Consider the following 18399-nt stretch of genomic DNA (forward strand, 5'->3'; position numbering starts at 1 on the left):
TTGTCGTGGTTTTGTCAGTAAAATACTTTATGAAACGGTACGTATCTTAGCTATAATTATGTTTAAGATTTAAGTTTAATAAACCAACAAAGTATAACAAATATGACTGTGCACTTCGAGTTCCTTTTAAAAGATTAACCTTTTTAATACTTATATGTAAATATAGTCGAAATATCGCGTTATTACCTCGTTATTAATACAATTACAAGAAATATATTCTACTTCCTACTAGTAGTGAAAGGCTAAATTATTTACTATTTTACATACCGAGATCTTCCCCAATATATTTCATAAATATGTATGAACTACATAATGATATGAAAATAAAACGTATGATCATGTATAGTGGTAGTACAATATTTATAACCAATGATAAAATGATTATAACTGAAACATCCATTCGTGCTGCGTGCGAAACGAAATTCTATAATTATTGCGTTTCGTCCCGCATGTAATTATAATTAGTGATCAGTAGTTATTTGAATCATCAGTTTATTGATTCTTATTTTTATTTGGATTATCTTTATATTCTATTTATTTTTTATATAGATATAATTTGATATTAGGTTTTCACAAGTTTAGGTGAATGCCTTCTCATGTATAATATATTCACAGATGGGATGATTAGATTAGAATATTGATATAGCTTTGTTGATTCGAGGAATCATACTCATGTATGTATAAAACTAGAGCTGAATTTAAAGTCATCTTATCTTGTAACTACGATATCTTTTGGAGTATAATGAAATCAGATTAACATGTTACCTACCTAATGTCACATTGTGTTGGCACCAAGTTTGATTCGTAATTACCCGCAATTATATCTTACGCTTATACATTATTTTTGTTTGAATTTTAGTTTCGAGTAAATCTTATCTCGCAATCAAGATAAGCATTTTGTAATAATGAAATTGCGTCAAAGAAGCCATGTTTGATTTGTGATTACTGGGAAAATGTGTTGTCTGTACATTCTTTTAGTGTGTTTCAGTTTCGAAAAGTTAAATATTAAATACGACATTTGTTTAAATTTGTACAATTTCAAGTGACACCATTATTGCAAACGGGAATAAATTACAATTTGAAATTCCTATAGTCGAACGTAAAAACGCCATAGTTGTTTTCAATTTTATTTATTGATGTAATTTACTTATATATATAAAGTAATGTTATCAAGTCAGTAACATCTCTATATTAATAATCAATTTTCGGTTTATCTCAATGACTTCAATCGGATAAAAATGTTATCACTTGAATATAAAATATAAGTAAAACTCGTTCCTCGTACTGAACCATACTATATAAGGTATAGGTCACACTTAACTCGTGCTGATCTACCAAATAATTAGAAAATCAGTTTATTCATAGTTGCAAAGCGATCAACGCTTTATATAAAATTTATCTATTATCATTAATTTGTGCCATTATTTTCGTGACTTTTATTGGAGAAATTATTCCCCGTATTTATTATTAATTCGTATAAAGTTGTTTAGTAATTAATCTAACATTAGAACGCCACCATTCGTATTTATCAGTGCTAAGAAAAAATGACGTTCAGTTATTGCAAATTATTGTGTTATTTATTGGTTGCTAGTCAATGGTACGTGCTAACTGTATATATATGAGTAGAATGGTTTCCATAATATTTTCTTTACATATTATTATGTTCGCATACAATCTGTGATTATAAATTAATTCATTATTTCTAGTGGAGCGACACCTGTGCGACCCAAACTAGTTATAGACGAAGATGGAGGTGCCGATGACGCAATGGCCATTTTTATGGCACTCATTTGCGAGAAATATTTGAACGGGTGCGTATTTTTATATATAGAAGTTAAAATTTAAGTCCAGCAGTATTGAGCGTACAGTGAAGCTCAGTATTGTAAGGATTCAACGATGTTTGGCATAGGGTGTTAACCTTCTTGTCACTAAAAGAAAGTTTATAAAAGAAATAGTGTTCGTATTGAAAAAAAAATGTTTCAGGCCGCAAGTGGTAGGTTTAACCACGGTCTTTGGTAATGTCAATGAAAGCCAAGCCTACATTAATACTCAAAGGATCTTAAACATAGCAGAGAGAAAAGATGTAAGTAAAGTTTTGCTGACACTTCCATACAAAAATTTATTTTTCAAATTTTCTAGACTTAAAAACTATTCTAATTCCTTTTCTTCTTTAGTATTTTTTTTATTGTTAACCTTCTTTGTCAGGAAGTCAGTTCCTGTATTTTAGCATGTTTCGTAAATTTAGTATTCTTTAAAATATTTCGAATTCCATTTTTAAATAGGCATACATTTTTAAACGTCTTGTGTTTCAGGTCCCAATCTACCGTGGTGCCGCATCGCCATTCGTCAGTGGCATCGAATCTGACTACTTTTTTGGAATGGACGGCCTTGGTGACAATGAAGTAGAGGATTACGATAAAATTCCTGCCAGACCGATTCACGCAGCGTTGGCTCTTATCCATTTTTCACACTTATATGGTGGTAAGATATTTCTCAAAGTTTTTTTTTTGTTTTAATTATTACGTATATATACTTAAATTTTACCAACCAATTCAATATCGATTCAAGTTTGTTGTACACAAAAAATATTATTTAAATTAAGAATTACAAAATCTCTTAGTTATTATGTAATACCTAGATATGTTGTGAAATAATCGTTACGAATGAGAGAAATAGATTGAAGTAACAATTTATACTCTCATTTTTCGATGCATAGGTTCTCATAGGCATCTCACACATTTTTTAAACTTCCATGATATAGCTTTTATTATTAATAGGAAACATGTTTTTAGTTTAATAAAAATATCTAATATGGGTTAGTATATAATACAAAATAGATGTTGATCGCAGAGGGGGGAAATTAAGGGTTGTATGATATATCATAAAAAAAAACAGAAACAAATGTCTTAAAAAAAATTAGGCATATACCGGACCACCCTTAACATTAAGGGGAATGAAAATTAGATGTAAGATTCGCAAACGTAACCAATATACACACAAAAGAGATTTTTATAAAAATGAAGTAATAGAGGTTACAACTTCTATATCATCACTGTTCGATAATAATATATTGTTGCTATCAAAGTTTAAATTAGACAGAAAAGTTACTCCTAAATAAATATCAATTTTTTTTAGATTAGTTTTAGTTAGTTATTAATATTGTTTTTTTAATTTTCTCAAGATTAAGGTTCTATAGATTAATATGAATATATATTTTTTTTATTTAAGTTTTGGTTATGCACTTCTTGCACTCATCATTTTTATTTATTGTTTTCTTTTCTTACTAGGCTTGCCTGGAAGAGATCGCTTGTTAGCGATAAGGCCGCCCGTTGCATCCCTTGTATTTTTTATGTATTGTGTTATTTGTGTTTCTTTCTAGCAACGAAGTGTGAATAAATAAATCAATAAAATTCTTTTTATTTCTAGACAAACTAATAGTCGTAGCAATCGGATCATTAACCAATATTGGACTGGCAATGAAACTGGATCCAGGGTTTATTTCAAGAATAGGACAATTGTATGTCGGTGCAGGGCATATTCACGGTAAGTAAAATCAAAAGGTGCCGATGCCGCCTTTTTTATTTAATTCTTATATCATGAAGAACAGACACTTAACATGTTGACTGGGTTTGTATTCACACTTTAATATGTTACTGTTTTGTTATATAAGGAGTAGTATTATGACACTGAGTTTATACGTATACGTACGTATAATATGTAATAAGTATAATATGTCGCAGCCAAATAGCTTAATTAGCCGTTCAATTAACAGCCTAGCCTTTCAACTAAACGGCGCCGTTTAACTAATGGCCTGAAATATATTGAAAAGTGTAAAAAACTAAAGATTGTGTAATTCTTGTATTGCCTGTTCTATTGTGAATCCGTGAGTTTTATATTTCGTTTGGCCCAAGAGTTTACAAGTAAGCAACTTTTAAATTAACTAAAAGACATTATGCAAGTTCCGTCACATCTTCTAAGGCACTTCCACTCACATGCCATCGTCCTTAGTTATGTTTCAAAAATGACATTGACAATTCAATGAACGCGGTTCACAATGCCGAGAAACAATATATACTAAACTATGTATGTAGTTAATCATTAGTCATTTTTTTTGTACTAGGTGCGAAATACAAAGAGCCTGAGTTTAACGCAGCCATGGATCCAGAAGCATACCACATCGTAGCCAACCACAGTTACCCCAGCCAAGTCACAGTAGTCCCCTTTTCACCTATATTAACCCATGTTCAAATTGAAAAGGTAATTAATGCAGTATTTTTGGAGTGAAACTTTTTTAGGCGCATGAGGGTAATTTTTATACGGAGTGTCACGAATATGTACAGTGTTTTTGTGGGAGTAAAGGGATTATTAAGACCGATTGAGAGAGAGTGAGAAAGGGAGATCGAGAGAAATGCACCCTATAGGTTGATGTATAGTTTGGGAGTTACATATTAGAACTTTAGATGGCTAATCTGTTGTGTATGCGTGTTGTACTGGTACATGGTCATATATTGGGGCTTAGTTATAATTAATTTAGAAAGAATTACGTATGTACTTAAGTACGTAAGTAGCTAATAAGTTCATGAACGAGATTGTACATATTGCAATTTTGCGATGACGTTTTCGTTTGAGTCTCCATTTATGGGCGAAAACTTTGTACTATTTAACTAATTTTAAAATAGTAGTGAATATTACTTTCAACCTCTGTTGTCTTTTCTTTCAGTTCGCATGTTTCAATGCGATTACTTAAACCCTTTTTACCAAATATGTAAAATAACCCAAAATATGGTATCAAAATGTAAGTTAATTTTACGACTCTCATCAAACTCGAAAATTAGAAATTTAAGTATATCAATACAATAACGTTTTATCTAAAACTAAGGTTCATCGACCGACTTAACATAACATAAAATTATATTTATTACATGTAACACAAGAATTTTTATCTATAACGACCCGAAAATATTATAACGCGTATAAGTTTTTAACTAAAGTTTATAATATGTAGGTACTTGTTACATTATTTCTGTCTAATTAAATTTCTTTTATAATTTACGTAATAGAAGATAATAACAAGAAAACTAATGATGACGTACGGTTATCTAAGAACATTCTTTAATTACAATATTAAATGAAATATTACTTAGGTTTTTTAAAATGGCGCGCTTTATTAATATATGAATTTGAAAGTCATTAAATTATTATTATTATTTCAGAATTGGCGGATCAATGTTCTTGGAAAGATACCAACAGCTGTTTCAAGTTATATGATAAAATTCGAACGAAAATCTATTGCCGCTGTTAATTATTGGGCTAATTTAGATCCAGCTGTAATGGCGGTGGCGCTTCGTGAGAGCTTAGTCGATGAGTTTAAATTATCTTTAAACACTATTATTTTATGTGGTAAATATGGCTTATTAATTGGCTTATTAATGTTATTTATAATATTTTAAATATAATAATAATTCGGTATTTGTGACCTTTGTGAGGTATTAACAAAACATTATGAGTCATAATTCTCGCTTAAACTTATTTCTGAATCTTACCGTTACTGCTAATAATGATTGCGGTATATCAAATTTAATACATTTTCTTTATACATACAGTTAGCGGAAAGTATTGACTCTTATCACCCTGAAATAAGACCCTCTCTTATGTATAATTTAGTATTTATTACGTATATAAGGTGATAAATTCATAATATACTAGCTGCCCCCGCGAACTTCGTTTCTTATTCGTTTCACAAAATAAATTTAATTTATACTTTAGCCTCAATAACACGTGGTAATCATGATATTGAATTGTAGCTTATATGACACGTTTGTCGGTTTACCATCTATAGATTACTTACTCAATCCAGTCGAAAAGTATCGAAATCTGTTAGAATGTTTTGGAGTTTGACAAATAATTTGCAATAAAATAAAATTGCGACTATAACTAAAGATCTGAGCTATCCTACTCTTAAGTTGGACCAGACTGATCACGGTGTGCCAATTTAATTTAAAATCGGTTTAGTAGTTTACGAGTCCATCGCGGACAAACATCGTGACAGGAGATTTATGTAAATTAAGATAATGCAATAAAGTTATTTAAGGAGACGTAAAACGATTATAAATTGTTAACTATTGCATCCTTTTAAATGATGTTAACAAATAAATTTGTAACTAAGCCTATTTTAAAACTTTAAATCTGTTTTTGTTATAATGTTCCGCAGTTTATGTAGGCAACAAATTTATAAGTTAAATGTTTATAAGTCACATAGGTACGTGAATTTTACCCCACCACGCAAAATATAACCAATTTTAAATAGCAGGCATTGACAAATATTTGTTAATATCTGTTTCAGGTACAGAAAGAGGCGTTACTCCACACGACTTCATTTCGGAAAACCCAAACGCAAGAGTAGTAGTGCAAATCAACAAAATAGAATATATGATATTTTTATATACAGTATTCTCCACTCCAGTACAAGATTTAGGATTAAGAGATTGAGATGAGAGATTTATTAATTTAATCTGTAAATAAAATTGTTAGTATATTTTTAAAAATATATGAAAATCCGAAATATAAACCACAACATACAACGATACGATTGTTTTATTCCAAAGCTATGTTCGTTACTTAAAAAAACTGATGCTACAATTTATTAAGGTGGATCTCTGAGGTCTGTCTTTTTTTCCTAAACAAGTAGGCCGTGGACACGAGTAGCGAAGTGTGGCATCGACTACCGGCGGGGATCTTCCCTGAGAGATACGACCTCCAACAGTTCAAAATTCGAGCGTACTCCCTTAAAGGCACACCGAAGGTCACTCAGGTATATAAATTATCTTAAAACAGCAATAAATAGGCATCTACAAATATTATTTACAGAAGATGCTACAACTTTTTCAAAATATTGTATATGTCTTATTAAATATTAACTTTATTAACTTATTTGTTTGTTAATTATAGAAGTATATTTTAATTTGGAATTTTTTCGTTTATCAATGAAGCATGAAATCTTACGTTTTTTGAGTAATTAAAGTGTAAATTTTAATAAATACCTCAAAATTGTACATAATTAAAAGAAAATTTTCGAATTTGAGGTTTTTTCAATTTTTTGCATTTTCTAATAATATTTCCTATAGTAATGTATATTTTTTTTACACCATCAGAAAGTAGATATTTCAACGAACAAAAAGCCCCCAAACTTTTTGAAAAAAGCTGAAATTTTGACGTCAGAATTTTCGATTGAAAATTAGGGTGCTTTTTTGATATTAAGTTAAAATGAGGCGAAAAAATAAATATTTTTAATCAAATAAATTACAGTATATTTGGGACATAATAAGGTAAGTTTTCACCAAATTTCGTAGAAAAAAAAAACGTTTTAAAAAAGATATAAATAAAAAACTAAAAACTTGGTTTTTTGAATTTTTCACCTAAATTTTGAGGTTATGTGAAAAAATTGTAAATACCAAAGTTGTAGATCTTTTTATGACCTACAACTTTGCCATTTAACTTTTTTCCATAGGACTGGTAGTTTCGCCGGAAATCAAGATAAACAATTTTCCCCCCTTAAAAGTCACCCCCCTCCCACTTCCCGAACTCGGATCGACCGTAATTTATTTTTCCTTTCATTTTGATCATATTCCCCTGCATATCTAATGGGTTTCATCCTACTGTAATTTTATTTCGTTTTTTACTATTTTTGAAGGCTTCGGCACTGGTCTAATATGACAATTTGTTATTATAACTTAATTGTTCCAAATTGCTCGATCATTAAAATCGTATTTATATTTTATCTATAATGGTTTCACATAAAAATGTAATTTTGTTGCAGTTAAACAAATGTTGAATTCAAAGAATGCGATATTTATATTAGACCAGTTACTCTAATAACCGCGGTGGGTGAAAGAAAACGATACGAGCATGAAGAAAATTATATCTGTCTTATATCTATATAGTATGTCTGGGTTTCTTAGGTAATTATAATAGTATATATATATATTTAGTTTCTCTTAAATTGAATCATATTACAAAGCAAAAATGGATAAAATACTATAAAATTCTTTGAAAATTTTAAGTGTAACGTTTAGGAAGTATCTGTATTTATTATTTCTAGTGTAGTAAGTGGATTTGGACCAAAAATAGTGATTGATCACGACGGTGGTGCTGACGATGCAATGGCCATTTTTATGGCACTTTTAAATGAAAAATATTTTAATGGGTAAGTACGAATAAGGCGAAAAAACTCTCTAAGAAAATACTTTAACAACATCTCTTGCTAACATTCTGTTTTGACCCTATGAACACGCTTCATGTGTCCTTTTAAATTCTTAAACTATTTAATTTTAGTTTTAATTCGAATTAACGAATTAAAACGAGACAATAGAAAATTATAATTATTTTCTAATTAAAATCAACAGAATGATGATGAATAATTTTCAGGCCAAATGTAGTTGCAATAACTACTGTTCATGGGAATGTTGATGAGCCACAAGTGTTTAATAATACACAAAGAATTTTGAGTATTGCTGGCAGGCGAGACGTAAGTAAACTTCTTATTTGTTATGATGGCACCTTGATGGCTGGAAATCTTCCACAGTCCGTTTCACAAGGCATTTTCTATTGTGAACAAGCGAACTGTGGAATCGACTCCCGGGGGTCGTCCATAATAGATACGACCTACAACTATTCTAAATTCGAGCGTACTTCTCCCTCAAAGGCTGGCATCGCACCCACTAAAAATGAGTGTCTATGGGCTGCGATGACTGCCCTTTTTAGGCCCGTAGGCTCATTTGCCTCCTATTATATAAACATTTTTAAAGTATCTTTTTAGATGAGATGTTTAAGATAATATTGGAGATAATGTACAGAGACACAGAGTGTTGTGTGTGTGTAGAGGTAATAATTTAGCCATTGAATGCACTACAATGCAATGTTAAATATTTACGATATGATGATAAATATCCTTGTAAATAACGTTTAATTATTTGTTTTAAAGATACCAATATATCGTGGATCTAAAACAGCTATTATAAAGAACGCTCTCTCTGACTACTACTTTGGACGTGATGGCCTTGGAGACAACGAAACAACGCTTTTCAAACCTATCGAAGCCCAAACTGATGTTGCTGCAATAGCATTAATTAATCTATCCCAGAAATACCAAGGTATAGAAATCGTTTATACATAACTATTTATCAAGATGTCTTATCTGTTTCTATGGAAACATTTTCGTAGATTAAAAACCTTTGTTATATTAATGTAATCTTAATAAATAAATTATAATAATGTAATCTTTCATGCCATCCAGTTTGTATAGGAGCAACAAAATATATTATCGACTGATGATGAGCCAAATATTATTGTCGTAGCGTAGACTGGAAGTAAATATTACACATTCTTGTATAATGCTTATTAATCTTTTACGTATTTTCAGACGCACTAACAATAGTTACTTTGGGACCCTTGACGAATGTAGCTCTCGCGATAAAATTGGATCCAGAAATTATAGCCCGAATATCTCAAATCTATGTCGCGGCTAGTTATATTAACAGTAAGTACATATTCTTTCGTTAAAAGAGCTATAAAACGTATTTACATTTTATAAATAAGAGTATATTCAAGACAAAAAATATCAATCAAATCATATTTTTATATGATTTGATTGATATTATAGACAAAATATTTTGCGCTTAGACTACATAAACATTATAAATGGTTTATTCGTAGTCAAGTCAACATTCAACAAACAGAATTTTGAAAACATCATTGCTAGCTCTGGAAATCATTAGGGTGATAATAATAAATTCTGAAGCAGTAAACGTTAATATTTTCTAAATGCTTTTAATAATTAAGAATATAATAAGCATACATGGGTACTATTATCTGTATGTAGAAATCGAATAGAAATCTTTCCATTCAGGATTCACTGGTTCTAACCAATTTATTAAAAATTACCCAAAAAATTGCCGCAGTCAAATTTATGAATAATATATTTTTCAGGTCAAGGGTTAAACAAAATTGAGTTTAACATAAAAATGGACGTAGAAGCATACTATATCATGATCGAAAATGGTTCAGCTGAAAAAGTTACTATTATTCCTTCAACTCAGGTCAAACAATATTTAAACTTGGGAAAGGTATTACTGCACTTATACTTTTTACAATAATTCAGTGGCGATAAAACTCGATATACAAGTAAATCGCTAATCCTAAAATTCAGAGACGAGATATAACGCTAAGTATGTTGTATTTTACCACACCTACGGGAGAATACTGAACTCGACTTGACCCTTTATTAGGATAATATAGTTCTTGTCCCGTTCCTGAATCACTTCATACTCTCAATTTGACATAACAAAAGAATGTTATCATTAGGAATGGCGTCGGGATGTTTTTGGAGTAATAAACACAGATATAGTACGTTCCTTAAATGCGTTTGAGCGAATATCAATGGGTTTAACGGAGGACTGGAGGCCATTAGATCCTTCCGCAATGGCTATAGTACTAGAACCATCACTGGTTCTAGAAAAGAAATTAACAAATACATCTATTTTCTTGTGTGGTGAGTAGTTTTATTACAAAAAATATTAATTATATTTGTTTAATGAATTTTATTTAGTTGAAAAGATTTTCATTATTTGGCGAATATTGCTAATTGGAGGAACATACATTTGTGTATAATAGTCCAAAATATATATAATAATTATATATTATATTATATACTGCGGAGAAACTGTAGGGTACATGGACCATGGGCGGCTACTTTTTTTTATACTTATTGAAGACAATATCTTTTAACCACTTTCTAATATTATTGTGACATAAAAAATATGTCTTGCATAAAATTATAGCTATTAAATTTAATATCTAGTATTATTTCATATATAATATATTAAATACATTACATACCTTTTTTTTCAGGTAAATTACGTGGCAGGACGACTTATAATTTTAAATCAAAATATCCAAACGCAAGAGTTATAATTTCAGCTGACAAGAATGTTTATCAACATTTTCTGATAAAAATTTTCTCCGCCAGTATAAATGATCAAAATAATGATAAGGACAATACAAATATTAATGATACTAGCAATGGTAATGAAAGTGATGATAACGATAATGAAGACAATAACGACACTGTAGACGATTCTAATAATATATAAATAATAATATTTAAACCGTAAATTCCTATCGTAAACTGCCATACATATTGCCCAATAATAAAATATTCATCTAGCTTAGTATACATCTACATTGATTTTAGTTGGAAAATAATAACAGATTTTAATTATTTAAGCATACCTATTCGCCGACTAGGTACAATGTAAATTCAAAGTAAAATTATATGCAAGGTTTATTTTTATTGTTTCAACATACCAGAGTGCCAGCTACCTTTAAAAATCTTTCTTTTAAATAAATAAATAAACACATTGAGGTTTGCTTTCTTTTTCCCAGATACATAACGGTATTTAAAAACCTGTTGTCTAAAATATAAAAAAAAAATTGTTGAAACATCTGTGTACTCTTTTGCCCTGAATTGTCAGTACATGGGTAGGGACTAGGGAGAGTATGCACGAGGCGTGTCCCACGCATGGCAATCGTCCTGTGACGCAACGTTAGCTCTCATACAATTTTGTTTGCCGTTACTCCCAGTACCTCAGTCTTGAACAGTCCGTCAGATTGCGTATCAGCCAATGCCAACACTGGCAATATCTGCGAAAATGAGAAAGGGCTCTACAAAAGAAGCAATCAGCTATATCCAGATAAATATTACCTGATTGTTGAATTACCTGAATAAATATCTGCCATATTGTTAGTTACAATTATTCAACATTAGCAAACTTTTATTGGTTTTTTTCTTGTTATTATCTATAGACATTTTATTTTATTCTAATAGTGACTTTTTATTACATTTATTAGAATATAAAGTTACACTGTGTACTTAACTCATGTAAAAATAACTTTTTTACTATTTTTATTAAGGGACTTCAGGTTTATCTTGAATAGTAAAACTGTGTATGAATTTGTGACTTGTGAAATGAAAATCTCTAAATCGTGTAGCTGTTTCTTTTCAATCGCCCGATTCATTATCAAAGTTCACTGTTTGAAATAAAGTAAATAGTTCTTTCCGAAAAGAGAGCTACTGCAAAAACACGCAAATTTTACTGTATAATCTCTTACTGTGCTATATTGACGCTTTTGACTTGTGATATTAATATATTAATTTAATTAGTGTACTTTAATAAAATTGTTCTTCTTCACTAGAACTAATATTGATCTGTGGTAAGAAAAAAGGCACAAAAACTTGGAAAAGAATATATTGGCGGCTAGGCGGTGTCATATTATGGTCGAAAGACTTCAGCCTGCTCTTTGGGCGAAAATAAAAATGTTTATCTTTTATCAATTCAACAATGATATTTAAAAACATTTGCCAAGTATAAAAATTAAGAATAATTAGAACTATTTTGTATTTACTTTTAAATATTAAAAAGTCTACAAAAAACACTAACTTTCTATTACCTTATTTAACTTCACTAATTAATTTAGAATAAAAGATGAAAAGAAGAAAATTTATAACATAATAATATGTGAGTAGTAGTTTACAATAATCAAAGTGTGATTACAAATTAAATTAAAGTTAAACGTGATAGATTTATATATTATAACATTTTCCACATTAAACAAAGCTTATATAATATATACCTATTATATAGAGAGGACTAACTACTAGAACAAGTAATTGTAGATTTTTGTTGTCATGTTTGTAATCATCCTAAATCTTAATGTAATCACAACATGTAATATTTATCTGTTGTCTCATGTCCGTTTGAGAAACATGTCGTGCATTTGATAACGCGATAAAAAAAATGATAATTATAATAGGTTTGGCTTTTATTTTAAATTCAGTGTCATACTGTGTGAAGTAAGTTCCATAATTATATTTGTGATCATACTGTATTTTAGAAGAAATTAGTTTTCATTAATTAATAACTATGTAGTACACTGCTCAATTGATATTAAACCAACATACAAACAATAATCTCATGGGCTAAACCACAACAGAGTTGGAGATAAATACTTAATTTAAACAAAACTTTAATGACTTATATATATACTATTATTATTTTATTTATTTGAAGATGATGATTGTGAGTATTGATAATTGTGAGTATTGATTATTGTACCTTGTAATAAAAAACGTTGTATTTTAATACCCCTTGCCCCTTTTTTTCAGGTGTGATTCTAAAATATTGATCGACAATGATGCCGGAGCAGATGATGCAATGGCTATTTTCTTGGCCTTATTAAATGAGAAGCACTATGATGGGTAAATCTTCTTTTGCTTCCTATAGAATATAAAAAGAATATTAAACTACTACCAAACACATCCTTGGGTTAGTATATGACCCCAGATTCATTGGCAATAAAAAAACTGGAACAGGTGTAGAACTAAAACAAAATTATAATTACAGTCAATTGTGTTTATATTACAGGCCTAAATTGGTAGGTTTAACAACTGGGAATGGAAATACAAATGAAAACAATGTTTATGTCAACAATCAGAGGATTTTGAAAGTTGCTAAACGACAAGATGTAAGCTTTTAACATACATACATTTTGCTACAAATAACACAAAATTATAAATAAAAGTAGTTCAAAACACTACAGTTGATTGTTGGTTTACTGTTAAAATAAACTTGGATTTTCTGTGTTATTATATAGCAGATTTAAGATTCTGCACAATTTAGAAGAATGTAACATAAGCTTTTTTTTAATTTTAATACAAATTTTAATTAAACCCAGTCATTTTATAAATAACACCGAGAGTAAACCATGTTTTTTTTTACAATTAGGCTAGGCACATTCCTTCCGGTTTTTCTTTATTTGCTAAGCTATTTGATTATATTCTCGATGAAATTCAGTGTTAGATAACTAATAATTAAAAATTTAATATTTTTAGGTGCCTATTTTTAGAGGATCCACATCCTCTCTAGTCACCACACCATATGCTGGAGACTATTTTGGTCTTGATGGCCTGGGAGACTTAGACGAGGTCCATACTGATTTAGTACCATCAGCAAAACAAGCTGCTGTTGTTGCGTTAATAGAACTTTCGAAAACTCATAAAGGTGCACACACAGAAATATAAGTTTAACTCTTGTGCAATATTGTTTTTGATGAAATTTTTATGACTTAATTCAAATATGCGGAATGCTTTCATATGCAGTATAAACAAGTTATACAGATTTAATATTTTAGCATAAAGCATTTAACTGATATACTGCATTACCAAAATAGGAGTCTCATATTTGTTCTTCATATTTATTATGAAGTAACACATCCAGTGGTGCTACATCTCTATATGGTTCGTTACCAAAGATCTGTTTCTTAAAAAATTTTTTTTTCATTGGTAAACAACCTAGTATTAGCTAGAAACAGCAAAATTAAAAATTATAATACCAGATGCAACTAATATTTAATATGTTGTATTGAAATTATAGGACAGCTGACAGTAATAACATTAGGAGCATTAACAAATATTGCTTTAGCAATTACCTTGGATCCTAATTTCTTGGGACGGATAAAGCATTTGTATGTTGGTGCTGGACATATACATAGTAAGTAACTCTAATGTCACATATGCTATATAAAAATAAACTTCTATATAAAATGAAATTCTGATGATGTGTTGTTTATGTAATTAAATTTAAATTTGTTTGAAGGAATTGTTGATGTTCTTACTTATGTGAATTTACTGTCGGGTCAAAATATACAATTTTATATGATATTTCCAAACCTCAAATAAATAAACAATTTTTTTTAGTTTATAGATGACATATTATTTATATATAACCTAAAATAAGATAACTTATCAGAAGTTTAAAACATAAACCGCCTTTGATACAAGCATAAAAAAAATTGTCTTCACAGTATGTCCCACAATTATTTAAATTATACAAATAACATGAAACACTTAATAGTATTGTGAGATTTCAATAAAAAAAATTGTTTATTGAAAATATTTAATATTGTTTCTATATCAGATGATGAAGTTCCCGACGCAGAATTCAACGCTCACATGGATGTGGAAGCCTACCACATAGTAGCTAAACATGCGACTCCAGAGAAAGTCACTATTCTGCCCTTTTCACAAGTTATGACGCATTTAAATCTATCACGGGTAATTACGTAAAATAGTTTAAAAAATATTCATAAAAAAAGGCCGGCAACGCACTCGCGAGCCCTCTGGCATTGAGTCCAGTGCGGTATGACTTAACATCAGGTGAGACTCCTGCCCGTTTGCCCCCTGTTCTATAAAACAATCCAGTGGGGCATGATTTTGTGCGCTTCTTCCCTCCTAAAGACTAGCTCTAAGGCCCCGATGGCTAAGGTTGAATGAATATTATTTCATTCTTTCGTTCTTATCTTTCATTCTTATTTCGTTCATGCATCATGTATGCATATGCGCCATAATATGCATGTATACTTCAGATTTTTGTCCATAATAGCTGATCAATCCTTGGTGCCTCAATCGATGTTTGAACTTGATGTTATGTTAAATAAGACTTAGATTAAAGGCTATCGTTCCAGTGTCTTTGTTATTTAGAATTATTTAAGAAAAAATCAACCTTATTAAGGATATAGATGTGAGTCAAAAATAAATCAGTGGCGCTACAACCTCTTTAGGTCTTGGCCTCAGATTTCTGAATCTGTTTCATTATCATTTTAAATCCAATAGGCAAGTAGGTGATCAGCCTCCAGTGCCTGACACACGTCGTCGAGTTTTTTGAGTCTAAGACATGTCGGTTTCCTCACGATGTTTTCCTTCACCGTTCGAGCAAATGTTGAATGCGCACATAGAAAGAAATTCCATTGGTGCACAACCGGGGATCGAACCTACGACCTCAGGTATGAGAGTCGCACGCTGAAGCCACTAGGCCAACACTGCTCATGCAAATGTGAATCATGTTATTCTTATTCCTTATTGACTGATGTCCGCGGATATATTTCATACAAACATTTTTAGTTTTCCCTATAATAGCTTATGAATCATTGCTTGTTCTTGATAAGGCCTTCTTAATAGGCTTTGTAATTCACCTTGATTTGTACTAACAGCAATGGAGAGAAGAGGTATTTGGTGTAATAGACTCAGATATAGTCAGGACCCAGAATTTATATGAAAGAATAACTCTTCCTAAAAGCGATAGATGGCAGTCTCTTGATCCTGCTGTGGTAGCACTTGTTGTTCGGCCAGAATTAGTTGAAGAGTATAAATATGCCAAAAATGATATTGTTCTTTGTGGTATGTTGATATCCAATAAATACTTTTATCATCATTATTATTATTAGCATACTGTACTCAATCAGGTGAAAGAAAAAACCCATGTGTATGTTAACAGGTTTTATTTAGGGCTGTCAGATCATATTATTGCAAAAAATTTTCTGGGGAAAAATGTCAAAATAGACATACTTTGAATTATCATCAGTAAAAAAAACCACTTCAATATTCTAAAGCTCAGAAATTTGTTCCCCCAGTCCTTTGTATGATATTACAAGTAGAAGTACCTGGCTGAGTATTCTTGCTTTTTCTTAACCGTTCTATGTCATAATAAATTTAATATAATTAACTAAACTAGTTAAATAGTCCATTCATTGAATTAAGGGCCAATATTTGACTTCTGTAGTCAAATATTGGCAGCATTTTACAGCAAAATAATATTCGCGATGAAAATTAAAAGGGTCTAATTACAAATTCAAATTGCTATAAGAATAATATTATTTTATTTAACAAGAACTGTCTAAACAAAAGTTTATCAATTACAACAACTTCAATAAACTTAAAGTTACACCTGCTAAGACGTATTTAATTTGTTATGATTTTTTTATTATTTAAATTTTTTGTGTAAGTAAAACGAACTTCTCTGAAATATTGTTTATTATGGAAATCTGAAACTAAAATCTTTGTTTATATTTTCTTTCAGGTGATAAAAGGGGCCAGAATACAAATACATTTGTTGAAAAGGACGACGCAAATGTAAGAGTTATTTATTCGATCAAAATGGAAGAATATAAACAATTTTTAATTGATTTATTTAGTTCTGATGTTAAATAAAATGTTAAAATTTGAAATTAAGTAGTTTCTTTTATTACACCTGCGTTTTCGCTTTTCCTTGCTATAATTCGAAACCTCTATTTAAGCTTTCTGAAAAGCTCACAAAAATATAAATCTACATACTAAACTTACGTAACTAATACTTATTTTCTAAAGCTAAAATGTGAGCAGAAGTATTAAATATGTACCTCTAAAATTTATATATACGTTTTTAAAATAAAAATTCCATCTGGCAAAACTATAAGGAAAATTATACTATATTCACATGACATACTCAGAAGAGATGAAACTGGTTCCCACATAGTATAAGATCCACTGACCTTTACAAATGCTATCTATAGGAGGTTATCATATAAATGTTTTTACTAATATGACATACAAGCAAGACATAAACAGCTGATAAATAACCATAACTTACACTTTAAATCGAACAGGTATGAATATATTTGATAATTAATGTACCTACTGAGCCGTTTGATAAACGTGATATAATATTAAAAAGAAGCGGGTAACTTATATAAGGACTGCAATAAAAAATCACCTGTTATTTAATATTAATATCAAAATGAAAGATCTTATGTAGGGGTATATTCCTTAACAAGCTCTTAGACAAAACAACATACATAAAACATCGTTTATATATTTGCGACGCAACTTCGGCGAGAACTCCGCAGTCAGACGCAGCCATGAAGGTGTCATTGTTTTGCCTCATAATATTAATTCTTACTATGAGCGTGTCTGCTGATTACTATACCACTGCCCGCAGTGGTTTTGGAGTAAGCTGCCAGCAAGCCTGCGAAGCGGAAGCAAAGGGGCCATATCGTTGTAATTCGTCCGGTTCTAGTTGGTTCAGATGTGATTGTTACTGCCAGGGTAATAATTTAGATTAGTGGAGTGATTTGTGACTAAATAAATAGTTCATGTAATGTATCGTTTTTTAATTGTGTGATGTTACTTTTATGATTCTAAGAATGTCTTATGAAGGAAGACAATTTTTCCTAAGCTTCAAAACTACATTTAAAATTTTAGGTTTGTTAAAAATATCGACTTCCAACGAAGGCGTAAGAGCTTTATTATTCAAAAACTAAAATTTTGCGTGTATTTTATGGTTAGTTACAGGTACATGGCATCAAATTTTATATCAAAATTCAAATCTTTTAAAAGGAATTTTGATTCCTAAACCTGCCTACCTTGAGCTTTCTTTTCACATGGTTGATGGATTTTGTAAGTTAATAAAAGTTAACGTGTCTATTTAACTAATATTAAAATTTATACCTACTAGAGATATACTCATAGAGCTT

General features: G+C 30.2%; 3 protein-coding genes across 5 annotated transcripts; all 3 read left to right on the forward strand.

Annotated features, from left to right (window-relative positions):
• The first annotated feature begins 14 nt into the window (after nt 1–14).
• LOC110991279 (probable uridine nucleosidase 2) lies at nt 15–6584 on the forward strand. Of its 2 annotated transcripts, none has more exons than XM_045629711.1 (8): nt 15–37; nt 1707–1811; nt 1984–2083; nt 2313–2481; nt 3427–3543; nt 4121–4257; nt 5214–5400; nt 6344–6584. In XM_045629711.1, the coding sequence occupies exons 1-8, from the start codon at nt 30–32 to the stop codon at nt 6487–6489; spliced, it is 969 nt and encodes a 322-aa protein (XP_045485667.1). In that variant the 5' UTR covers nt 15–29; the 3' UTR covers nt 6490–6584. The 2 variants fall into 2 exon arrangements, with proteins under 2 accessions (XP_045485667.1, XP_022112284.2); XM_022256592.2 differs by lacking the exon at nt 15–37 and adding an exon at nt 1271–1597.
• Nucleotides 6585–7941: 1357 nt separating this feature from the next.
• LOC111004479 (uncharacterized protein C1683.06c-like) lies at nt 7942–11442 on the forward strand. The gene is made up of 8 exons (XM_022275518.2): nt 7942–7958; nt 8099–8203; nt 8425–8524; nt 8981–9149; nt 9419–9535; nt 9985–10121; nt 10360–10546; nt 10906–11442. The coding sequence occupies exons 1-8, from the start codon at nt 7942–7944 to the stop codon at nt 11145–11147; spliced, it is 1074 nt and encodes a 357-aa protein (XP_022131210.2). The 3' UTR covers nt 11148–11442.
• A 984-nt stretch (nt 11443–12426) lies between these two features.
• LOC110991299 (probable uridine nucleosidase 2) lies at nt 12427–18024 on the forward strand. 2 transcript variants are annotated; one of them, XM_022256617.2, is made up of 8 exons: nt 12427–12572; nt 13220–13312; nt 13479–13578; nt 13946–14114; nt 14487–14603; nt 15030–15166; nt 16102–16288; nt 16968–18024. In XM_022256617.2, coding segments are annotated over exons 1-8 (936 nt in total). In that variant the 5' UTR covers nt 12427–12570; the 3' UTR covers nt 17099–18024. The 2 variants fall into 2 exon arrangements, with proteins under 2 accessions (XP_022112309.2, XP_022112307.2); XM_022256615.2 differs by lacking the exon at nt 12427–12572 and adding an exon at nt 12757–12907.
• The last annotated feature ends 375 nt before the right edge of the window (nt 18025–18399 follow it).

Source organism: Pieris rapae, chromosome 10 (assembly GCF_905147795.1).
Source record: "Pieris rapae chromosome 10, ilPieRapa1.1, whole genome shotgun sequence".
In the NCBI taxonomy this organism is placed as follows: Eukaryota; Metazoa; Arthropoda; class Insecta; order Lepidoptera; family Pieridae; genus Pieris; species Pieris rapae.